This window comes from Medicago truncatula, chromosome 1 (assembly GCF_003473485.1).
Source record: "Medicago truncatula cultivar Jemalong A17 chromosome 1, MtrunA17r5.0-ANR, whole genome shotgun sequence".
Classification (NCBI taxonomy): Eukaryota; Viridiplantae; Streptophyta; class Magnoliopsida; order Fabales; family Fabaceae; genus Medicago; species Medicago truncatula.
The window spans coordinates 53,733,494-53,746,199 of NC_053042.1; the positions used below are offsets into that span (position 1 = coordinate 53,733,494).

The window sequence follows — 12,706 nt, forward strand, 5'->3', positions numbered from 1 at the left end:
AAGTTTGATCGGATATAACTTTAAGCATGCAGTGACGTTAAAACTTTTAGGATGAGTTTATCGTTATTTTGGTTCCTACAAGACTCGAAGGAATGGTGTAAAAATAATATAAAATATGAATGCCATTGAATAATTGGATGATAGATACATACTCAACTAAATTTCAGGGGTACCACATTTTTTTTTGGTGAACTCAGGGGTACCACTTTATTCAGTGTATAATTAACAATATAATTTGATAAAGAGATAATTTATGAAATTAAGAATTTGTGAGGTCTTATAAATAGGGATGAGAATGTTTCTCAAGACAGTCCTATATTTAACAACAGTGGCGGTGGATATGTTGGATCATTTTATAAACATTAGTGAAAACTCAATGACAATTTAAAAATTTTAATATCATAAATAAAATAGAATTTGCAATTACACACAATTTAAAATAGTTTTATACACATGTTCAATTATTATTTTTACTATTTACATATATGTATATATATTTCACATGTACTACTACTAACAACTTAAAATAGTTTTACACATACATTCAATTATTTTTTTACTATTTACATATTTGTATATATATTTTAGATAATAATATTATAATATATCTAAAATGCATGAACCTATTCAACGTTTGCGTAAAGTTATTATATTATCAAAGAATATAAATTAAAATCTATCAATAGTAAAAAAATAAATTTAATATTGTTAATAATTTGTCAAAAAAACTTTATTAAATAATTAAAATTTTCATAAATGTAATTAAATGATCATTTGCTACAACTTTCAATAATTTTCTTACGTCGATACAATATATATAAAGTAAATTTTTATATTTATGTGTCTCTAATATTTATTCTATGCAGAGAATTATTTTATTCTTTTTTATAAAGTAATAATTTATTTTATATAACAAGATATCAGTAAACTACAAATATATACTTTAATTACTTCCACCAAACATCTAATAATACATTTTATATTAATTAATATAATTATTTTTCAAAAAAATTTAAGGTGATTTTATTTTATTGATGATTTACTAATTATTTGATATTGTAAGCTAACATGTAACTCTCAAATTCATTCTAAATAAATTTATTTTAGACTTAAATTCGCTTTTGATCCATATATTTACTAACTAGATTCTAGTTTTTACCTAAAAAAGGATTTTAGTCTCCAAGTTTTATGATTTTTTACCATAACCTGGTTTGGGATTTATCAATACCGATTCCCACCATTTTATTTTGCTCTAAATGGCCTAGCAACAAAACGCACACACAATAAGTGTTGAGAGCAGGGGTGTTCAAAAAATTTGGTTAACCTTAATCAAAACACTACCAAACCTGATCCATATTTCAAAACCCAGCCCAAATTAATAAAAAACAACCCAGTCCATATTATTTCAGAAAGGTTAATCCGGTTTGCCATTGGTTTAGGACTGGTTTATTCATTTTTTTTCACAAACTCACTACTTTAGTCTTCAACCAAGTTAGATACGAGTTATATACGCACTTGAATGGCAAACGCGATAGAAGTAGTGTTGCGATTCACAAACGTGATTTCATAGGCTAAATCAGAAACACGCTTTCATAAATTCAATTCTCATAAACGCGATTCATTGGCTTCTCGAGAAAGTGTTTTTCTTCTTTCTACAAAGATCTCAGTAAGTTTTTTTTATGTATAAGTTGTAAATCGCTCTTCTCCTCTTTTCTTGTTTGAGCTGAAACTTTGTCAAATTCTTTCTATGAAAACCATATTGTAATATTGCAGAGCTGAAATATATCCTAATCTATTTAATCAACCATAGAAAAAAAGATTAACCCCAATCAATTAAGACTAGGATTAACCCTAATTTATCTTTTTATATCTGCAATAAAAAAAAAAACAATATCGTAATGTTTCAGAGGTGAAGTAATTATCCGGTTTGTTAATTAATTTGGAAAAATTGGTTCAACTAAAGTAATTTTTTTTAATGACAAACCGGTTATGACTGGTTCCAAACCGGTTCTGACCCAGATCCGTACTAGTTTTGCTACAAAACCGGTTTTTTGGTAAAATGGGTTTAGGTACTGAACCGGAACTGATATTTGATTCGGTTTTGGTTTGGTTTTTAAATATGCACAGCCCTAGTTGAGAGTACTCACCTTTTTAAGCTAATTATAAGTTATATAATCTTAAAATTAGAATTATAATTATTACTTTTCATCAAAATCAATAATTAACAATTTATAATTAGCTAAAAAAACATTATAAAATTAATATAATTTATTGTACATGTTTATAATATTAATTAAAATATAAATTAAATTTATAAATATACTATTAATTATATGTTTTAATTGCAATCAATTAAAATGTGTGTGAATTTAATGTATATTTTAATATATAATTAATATAAACAATAAATTATATTACATTTAATTTTTTTTTAGGCCATTTAGTTGGTTAATTATTGGTTTTGATTATGAATAAAAATTATAGTTCTAAGTTAAAAATATTATAACTTGTAGTTAACTATAAATGTTGACACCGTGGATTTGTTGGAAGGATAAATTTAAAAGTGTAGGTCAACTCTGACCCTATATGCACATACAAAAGTTTAAGTCAACCCTATCGAGTTATACACAGAAAAACAACGAGTGTATTGATGACGGAATACCATATGATATTTTTGGCTATGTTTTTGATACTTTTCTTTGCATTTGAAGACAAATAAGATGAAAAGTAGAGGAGTTGTCAATGATTTGAGAAACATATTGTATTGTTTTCACTCGAGTCATGGTAATTCACTTTTATCCTAAATCATACAACTCCATATATGTTTTGAGTGTTTTGTAGCGAGAAATCATGTAAAGTGAAGAAATCACGTGAAGGATCAAGGGTATGAATATTGAAGATCAATGGTACTTAAAAGGTTATTGAAGACAATACAAAATGAAGAAAATTCATTTTAAGTTCCTAGGAGTTTTCGAACAGAAGAACGATAGAAAACGAGACGAACACACAAGATTAGGTCATGCACCATTAGCGCGCGAGGCAGTGTTTCCACTTCCCCATGCGCCTCCTGTGCACAGCCGCGGGCAGAAATTGCATGCAGCTATAAATAGAGACCCTTTCTCACATTATTGTTCATTTATAAAGCTAGCGGTTTAAGGCAAGGGTCAAACATTAGAGTTCCAAGGAAGGGGATCTCCATCCTCCTCTTGTTCTCTCTAGGGTATGTTTTTATATTGTTTTGTAATGATGTTTTGTTGCCATGAGCAACTAAACCTCTTTGATTAGAGTTATAAGATGAACCCCTTCTTATTTGTTGGATTCAATTAATAAAGTTTCTATTTAGTTATGATTTTCTTGTGCCCGATTTAATTTGTTCTTGCATGTGCTTAATGTTTTTTCAAGTGAGAATCTGTATCAGTAATATTGAAAATTCATTTTAAGTTCCTAGGAGTTTTCGAACAGAAGAACGATAGAAAACGAGACGAACACACAAGATTTCTCACACTAGGCCTGCCTCACGTGGATAGGTCATGCACCATTAGCGCGCGAGGCAGTGTTTCCACTTCCCCATGCGCCTCCTGCGCACAGCCGCGGGCAGAAATTGCATGCAGCTATAAATAGAGACCCTTTCTCACATTATTGTTCATTCATAAAGCTAGCGGTTTAAGGCAAGGGTCAAACATTAGAGTTCCAAGGAAGGGGATCTCCATCCTTCTCTTGTTCTCTCTAGGGTATGTTTTTATATTGTTTTGTTGCCATGAGCAACTAAACCTCTTTGATTAGAGTTCTAAGATGAACCCCTTCTTATTTGTTGGATTCAATTAATAAAGTTTCTATTTAGTTATGATTTTCTTGTGCCCGGTTTAATTTGTTCTTGCATGTGCTTAAGTTTTTTCAATTGAGAATTTGTATTAGTAATCTTGAAAATTGATCTGTATAAAAATAGTAGGATTGACAACCCAAATTTATTCTTTTGTTCTTGGAAGTTCTAATAGCTTATTTCTGAATTATATTTAATGAAATTAAGTATGAAACTCAATAATTTCTAAATATTCCTTCCATTAACACCATAATTATAGCTAGGTTATCTTATCGCACATGTTGTCGTTTAGGTTCATAAGGATGCAACGATTTCCTAATCACTGTTAATCATCTAAATCATAAACCTAATCTTGCATTGGGCAGAATAATTAAACCATGCAAGCTATTCAATTCTCTTTTGATTTCACTCTTTAAAATAAGTTTTGCTAGTTGTTAAGTTGAACGACAGTCCCTGTGGAGAACGATAAACTTACTACTTTATTACTTGTTATAATTTGATGCACTTGCCAATTTCGTCCATCATGTATCTAACCCTAGTCAATCCTAAAACTACGAGTTATTAGTAGCAAAACCTAACAAACCCGCGTACAAGTCTGTAACCAAGTTGCATAAAATGATGATATGTGAACGATTGTGACCACCAACCCGAGGTACAAAGGTTGGCAAATGAATTGACTGTCGATACGAAAACAAATCAACTTACCATCAACTCCTTGTAACAAACAATAACAAATAGTAATGACTATTTGATCCCAATAGTCCAATAGTCAAACAAAAAGAATAACGAGGATATTAGAACCGTTTGAAAATCAACCACGATAACTGCTACATATATTAATATGATACAAGCACGATGGAGGAAAACCTTAAACTTAGAGATCTCAACAAATTTGAAAATAATATAAGAATCAAATGTTATGAACCTGTAACAAGTCTTGTCGAATGCAGATTGCGAGATGCTTTCAATAGAAGAAAACTTCAACCATACCATGCTAAACATATCTGAAACTGCATGGAACCAGTCAATTGAAATAGATAGAATCTAAAAAACCTAACACAAAATTCAGAGAAACCACACATGGCTGTGAAGACAAACAACCAATGAAGATGAAGGCTTGTGCAACAGTGACGAAAAACACAAGAACAACATCTGTTATTGATCTGCCCAAACCTAGATTTACCTTCTATATCTCATAAAACATCGACGAGCCATCAAACCTACTAAGGAGTGTGAAAGATCAATGCAAATAGCAAGTCACGACAGCGACGAAGACAACTAACATACCCCACCCGATAGAGAGAAGTGAGATCTTAGGCTATAGAGAGAACGCAAAACTATTGTCATCAAAATGGCTATTATTATCTTCAATTGAGTTGTTCAAACTAAATGTCAAGTTAAACCATAAAGATCTTGTGCAAGGCAAATAAAGAGAGTAAGGGAAGATAAAAAGGATCTTACATATCATCGTACAACAATAAGTATTATGTTGGTTTTATAAAAAAAATGTATTGAACCACATAGACCACACTTAGTTTTGATATTGCTCAAATCCAGAGAAATTTTAAATCTGGTTTATAAAAGTTGTTTAGGTAACATGGTCACAAGTAAAATATGACAAGATAGAGAAAGTTGAGTTGATATTAGGTGTCAATAGCTATTCATCTAATGTTTCCTCTTAATCTATCATAAACATTAGATGACTATCTATCTAAGTTGTTTTATGTTTCATATATAAATCCACCTATACATCCCTCAACGTACATCTCCATTTCTAGACAACAACGTGAGATCCAAGGAACGAATTGACTGTCCGATGCTCGGTGGTAAAATAGCAGATTCTTTCAAAGACACACGCTCATATAATTATACATGAATATAGACATAAGCGATATTTCTAAAGTGATAACACCTGATTTAAACCATGTCTCTTAGATAATAAGGCAAATCTTTGCTACATATTAAATAAAAAGTTCATTTGTGGAGTGCTTGTCGGCAAAAGCATTAAGAACAAATTTAAACCAAAGATTTTATATGTGTAAATCATAAGGGTGTACATGGGTTGGGTAAACCCGTCAAACCCACCCAAAAAAACCTAAAAAAGTGGGTTAGGTTGGGTGATTGGGTGGATATGGTTTTAAAAAATGAAAAACCCATAAAAAATAATGGGTTTTGAGTAAAACCGGACCCATACCCAATAAACCAACTTACCCAATAATTTCCAAATTTTAATTTCATTTTTATAGGGAGGAAGAAGAATAACAAATGTTTTGATCATAAATTTAGTTTAATTTCTAAAATTGACACAACACATCCTCTATATTGAAAAAAAAATAAAAAATTAGAGTTATAAATTATGATGTTGCAATTTATAGTTACTTTGATGCTAAAGCAATTTTACGTCAACCAACTTTAATTTATTTCAAGTATTCGATGATTAAATTTTATTATTTTATGATGCTAAAATATAGTGAAAATAGGTTACATAATTATTTTATGAAAAAAATACAAGGACTCGTCGTTTAGTCATTTCATATTAAAAAAAATATTGGATAACCCACTACCCAACCCAAACAAAACCGGAAATTAGTGGGTTTGTCCAAACTCACCCATTAATTTAACGGGTGGATATTTTACCTAACCCAAACCGGAATATCCTATATGGTTCGGGTCTTGGGTTTGGCCAAACCCAACCCAAATCGATCCACGTACACCCCTAATAAATCATATACAACCAACCAAATTAAGAGTACTGCATTAAAATTAATCCCAATCTAATTCTAACACAGAAGAGAATTTAGTTACATGTCGAGAACATAACTAACGAGAGAAGGTTGATATCTGTTGGAGAAGTATCAACAATCTTGAATCCAAGCCCGTTGGCCCTCCTATGGTTTCTCACGCTTTCCTCTCTCTATTCTATCTCTAAAGTGTTTAAATTACAAGTGATAAAAATGAGAAAATTGTATTACAACTCTAAATATAATATTTCTGCAAGTTAAGGTTTGATAGGCGCATTGATGCTCCCGCCTAGAGAATTCGAGTTTTCTTCAATGGAGAGAAAAACCAAATGCCTTCTGATATTTCTCAAAACCTCCTTAAATCGCCTAGAGAACCATTTTTTGCCTAACGAACCGACCTTAAATCACCTCGGGGTTTGCCCATATGACATATCCCTTTGAGATGCTTTGGCTTGGCTTCAAACGTGTGTACTTGCATCACTTTCTTTCGTATGAGTTTAATCGCGACCAAAACCTACAAAAATGTGTGGCAGATAAACCTAATAGCTTTCTGACATAATATTACAATACATACTATATTTACATATAATTGTGGGCTTTTATATTAGATTATTTGCAAAACAAGTTTAATAGTGTTATGGAAACTAACTGTAATTTGATACTTATCATTTATATTATTCCACTAGCAACCGATAGCTAGTATTCTTTGATCTGCCTTCCCTCGAAAAACACTTAATTTACTAACTAAGTATTCTTTGATCTGCCACTACGAATATTTTTCCATGGCCTCTCCATGCCTTGTGAGTATTCATACTTTGAATCTCCAGGCTTAGTATTCTTCAACAACCTCTCCAGACCTTATGAGTTTTCTTCTTGAAGCCTCTCGTGACCAACATTACTAGAAATACTTTCTAGTTTCTCAACAAAACATGGAAATTGCCTTGTTGAGAACCTGTGTGTTTAATTGTCTCACCATACTCTCTTTTTAACAAAGATTAGTTGCCACTACTGTCAGATTATAGCAATGATTTTGTATTTGAAAGATATACGGAAAAGCTAGGAGTTTTAACTCTCTACGAGAGGATGTTACAATTCATCCCTATTTCAATTCAAGTGTTTAAGGACTACTTGATGTATTTGTTGGGTCACGAGGGGAGCTAGGGGGACCGTCCACATCGATGCTAGAACAACACATAAACAAGAGAGACACCACACTCTTACGCAAAACCTTAAGATAATGGGTTTATGGTATCCGATGTGGGACATATAACTCACACTTGCAAACCAACATTCCCCCTCAAGTGTGAGTCCATTAATTCATCATGCTCCCCCTTCAAGCAGAAGCTCTTACTTTGCCAGTATCGCCGTTCCTGCACAAGGAGCCACTTGCTGCTTGTACTGTCGTTGCGGCTTTCTGCCCAACCACCGGCTGCCTCGGTCGCGCCCTTTGTCGAACCGGGGCTCTGATACCACTGTTGGGTCACGAGGGGAGCTCGGGGGACTGTCCACATCGAGGTTAGAACAACACATAAACAAGAGAGACACCACACTCTTACCCAAAACTTTAAGAAAATAGGTTTATGGGTCCTCTTACTTATAAGATGTTCAACCTTTACTATTTTATCCGATGTGGGACATATAACTCACACTTAAAAACCAACAGTATTTACATCAAAATCTAATCACTCTCACTCCAGAGGATATACAATGAAGTTTTAGAGACGTCAAATTCATGGTTTTTCTAAATATATCAATGATTCTATGAACCTACCTTTTTCTTCTTTAATTTCTCTCTCTCATACATGGATGTTCCGTAGAACTATCTCATGATACCATTTGCCATATAATATTTAATTGACCTTAGTTTTCTTTTTGTATACACTAATGATTGTTCCTCAGAACCATTTCATGGTGTTGCTTGTTTTTTGACTCATTAGTCTTAGATTTTTTGGCCATTCATTTCACTAATCTTCGTCGAAAAATTCATGGAACACATAAGGTGGGTTCTTTCATTTCAACCGAAATTTTTTCATACGCAAAAGTCAAATATCAAACTCATGGCCACGTGTTTGAGATGTTGTTTTCTTCTCTTATTATGTAAAGAAATGACAAAATTGTAGGTTGATTTATTATAGAATTATCAAAATGGATTTAAAATTAATTTATTATCTTGAAATGGTTTAACATTTCATAAATTTAACAAAATTGTTTGTAGTTTTGTTTATGAACTGTATTTAAATTGGGAGAGGATCCACTCCAGTCGAAATTTTCTCCTGTGAAATAATCTCAGCCATCCATTCCTTTTAATGACATCTTAATTAATCTTAGTCCTTCATTCATTTTTTATTTTATTTTATTTTACAAGTTCATTCATTTCTTTTCTTTCCTTCCTCACATTGTTTCTTTGCCATTCATTCACTCTCAATTTCAGAAACCCATCTCAACCCACTTTCCTCCCAAACCCATCTCAACAGCGCCGGCGGAATAGTAATGACGGTGGTTGCGCGGTGGAGACGTGTGGCGGCAAACCACAACAGCGACTGTTGTCCTTCTTTCTCTATTTTCCATCTTCCTTCAAAATCCTTTTTTCCTTATGTTGTGCTGCGGAGGCGCACCACGATGGTGGATTACGGTGAGTACCAATTTGAATTTTATTTCGGTTCCAATCATTTGAATGGATTACACTGATTAGAGTAATTACATTGATGATTTGAAAGGAAAAAAAATCTTAATTTGATTACAGTGATTACATAATACTAATTTTCAATTCAAATCATTGGTTTTTTGTTTGAATGGTACTGTTTGTTTCTGATGAGATTGGTGAATTGTTGAATTTGAGTGTTTGAATTTGTCCTTTAATGCTACCGTTTCCTTTGCTTTTGAGTATACACAGGTTGAACAATTTGAAGGTATTTTTTATAGTCCTGGTCGTAAAAGAGGAAGAGTTATTAACTTGTATTAGGTTCTTTGTACATCAATGTAAAATTATAGTTATGGTTTTAACATTTGATCTTCAAGATCTTGTACTTTGAAATATCCAACTTGAAATATCCAACTTCTCCAAATAAACTGTCTCCAATTCTTTCTGGCATTTCACCAATTCAGAAACAGTACTATTCAATAAACAATATTGAATTATAAGTTCTCTTAATTCCTTTAATTTTCCAATTCCATCTGTTCCAACATGTGGGAGTCTTATTCCAAGTAAGTAAATCTGAAATTAAATTGATAATCAACTAATTAGAATCAATCCTACACAATATCAAAAAATAAATACATAAAATGAGAGAAGAAAGGAAGACGGAAAAGTGAAGTCGAAAATCGCAGTATAAAATTAAGAAGGAATTGAGCAAGAATCGCAGTATAAAATTGACGCCGAAAATTAAGCATGCTATATATCTGATATTAAGAAGGAATTGAGCAAGAATCGATTGAAATTTGAAAGTGAGAATGAAACCCTAAACAGAGAAGACAACGAGAGAATAGGTACGTACGTATTCGCAGAGAAGTTAGAGATTGTATTTGAAAATGTGTTTGCCATTTTAACCTTCAAGATCCACTGTGAGAAACGACATATTCGTGCACGGCCGTGGTTTCAATCGCAACTTCCCCACACCGTCGCAAACCTGTGCAGGATGGAGCAGAAAATGGTTTGTGAAAGAGACAAAATCTGTGATTTAATTGATTTTAACTGTAGCCGTTGATATATGTCTTTAAAAAGGAAAGGCTAGGATTGCACATGAGAAGACTGGAGAGAAACTTCAGGGGAGACAATCCGCTTCCATTTAAATCCATACTTAGGAGTTCTTGCATAATAAATTCGAATAAAGTTCCACTCAAACCAATAAAATGTTGCACAAAACTGTTTATCTATACAAAGTGGTGGGAAACTAAAGTAAAACGAAATGCAAACTCATAAAGCAACAAATTATTACTTTTAGCACATACTACAAAAAGATTAGGGGTAAAGTAACCCAACAAATGCTAACTCTTATTTATTTTAGCAAAGGAAATGTTGGAACTGCAAAGGAAGCCCTCTTCACAAATCTCCCTTTCATTCTTGGTCTCTTCTCTGCATTCAATTTCCTAACCTCGTACCTTATTTTCTTTGAGAACAACCTTGTTCTTCGCTTTTCTCTGTACCTCGAAACCCTTGCTTCTCTGCCTCCATCTACCATTACTGGATGACATCCATATCCACCAAACTCACCATAAGCATAATGAACCTCCGTTCCGAAAGTTCCCTGATAAATAATTAAATTAAAAACACAACAGTTACACTTTTTAGTAATTTACAACATCACCTTTATACAGTTTGATAGAAAGAAAAAAGTGGCCAGTGAATAATATAATCTAGGCTAAAAGTAAAAAGGTGACTAGTAAAGTAGTGAACAGCAGGTCTAACAAAGGTGAATGGTGACAACGTGTGCAAGTGTGGTAAAGCTTGTGATATTAATATACATATATAAGAAAATTGAAGTAACTAAATGTATATTTGGTATCACCATGAGTGTGTAAAAAATCAGGGTGAACAAGATGTTGATATATTGATTGTGATACCAATCATTAACTAAAGGGATTATAAATAGTAAATAAGCCATGAAGAAATTAAGATATAAATTATACCATGCAATCGGGCCAGTTCTCATCAGCATCCAAAATTGGCTTGTCACCATTAGTCCAGGGACACTTCTGGCTATCCCATGCAATGATTACTGCATCATAATCTAGCTGCAAAGATATTTTTCTTTTCCCCTTATTATAATCATTATTTTCATTTTGTTCTCCACACTTCTCCTTCACCTCTTCACATGTTTCATGAGAATCATCATAATCAAAATTCAACTCAAATGAAGATTCTTTTCCAATCTCCATCATATTATCTCCCTCAACAACTTCATAACACTCTTCACCTTCTTCCTTCACCTTTCCACCACACTTCCACTTCTCACTCTCCTCATGCTTTGTATCAATCAATCCCAACTCTTCCATCCCTATACACTCATTTTCTAATCCCCTACCCAATAAGCTCTCAACATCAGCTGCAAATTCGGCTAATTCAATATCAGATGGAAGAAGCCCGTGAAAGCTTTCCATCTCATAATTATTATCACTACCTAGTTGAACTCTGCTTTCGCTCTCATTGTTTTTAACATCAGGAGCGAAAGCAGAAGCAACAACTACCACTCCCAGTCCTCCTTCAGTTGAACAAACTGAAGGAGGACTAGTACATAAATCAGCAATAGAAGGATCGAAAATTGGTACCCTGTAAAGAAGTTGCGCCTCATTTTCCTCAATGGAATTTGAATTAACTTCATCGAAACCTAATTCCGGCACAAGATGAAACGGAATATTATTATTATTCCTTGCTGGTTCGCTGCTCGAGGATGATTTTGATTTGTGTTTCCCCTGTCTCGGTGTTCTTGCCTTCTTGGTGAAGCCAGAGAAAGGACCACAATTGAAGAATTCATCACCATTAATGGACTTGTACGAAGCTGTTTTCAAACGAACTCTTTCATGTCTTCGAGCTAAAGAATTAGCTGAATGAACAGAAGAGTCACAAGCTTGACAGAGAAAAGCATCATCAGCAGCACAATACCAACGTGCTCTCTTTGTTATGCAACTGTCACAAGCCCTAGCAGTTTTGCCTCCAACTGCGTTTGCTACGTTTTTACTTGAACAAGTCATCACAATAACTCTCTCACCCACACACACACACACAAAACTTTGAAGCTAGAAAAAGGTTTATACGTGTTTTTTGGTTTGAACTTTGAACTTTGAAATATGAATTAAGTTCTTATATTATTTTGTTAACACCTGACAAAAAAAGTGAAGGGAATACAATTATTTTAGGGAGAGGAAAAGGGAAAAGGAGTGTGGTAGAGTGACCCACAAGAACGCTTTTGCAGTGTATATTTAAAAGCGAGAGATCGTTTGGATTTGTACTTTTTGGGACCTATGCACGTTAAGTGGGGTCCATCCATTAGGGTAAGACCTTATCTGAATTTTAATTGGTTGAGTTTGTAAAGTTGATCCTAATCTCTTGCTTCTCATTGGTTGAGTTTCTAATCATATGGATTTTTAGTGGTGACCCACATGGTATATGGATGAGATGACTCTGAGCATGGGATTTTTTGCACCCATC

The 12,706-nt window shown here is 33.2% G+C and overlaps 1 protein-coding gene and 1 long non-coding RNA gene across 2 annotated transcripts; one reads left to right on the forward strand and one right to left on the reverse strand.

Annotated features, from left to right (window-relative positions):
• The first annotated feature begins 1,333 nt into the window (after positions 1-1,333).
• On the forward strand, positions 1,334-3,346 carry LOC112418729 (uncharacterized). The gene is made up of 2 exons (XR_003008785.2): positions 1,334-1,666; positions 2,842-3,346. It is a non-coding gene; the product is annotated as an uncharacterized lncRNA (long non-coding RNA).
• Positions 3,347-10,365: 7,019 nt separating this feature from the next.
• LOC25485498 (zinc finger protein CONSTANS-LIKE 16) lies at positions 10,366-12,461 on the reverse strand. The gene is made up of 2 exons (XM_013614727.3): positions 11,188-12,461; positions 10,366-10,805 (listed from the first exon to the last, which is right to left on the reverse strand). Exons 1-2 carry the CDS (start codon positions 12,247-12,249, stop codon positions 10,557-10,559), a joined length of 1,311 nt encoding a protein of 436 aa, XP_013470181.1. The 5' UTR covers positions 12,250-12,461; the 3' UTR covers positions 10,366-10,556.
• Between the last annotated feature and the right edge of the window lie 245 nt (positions 12,462-12,706).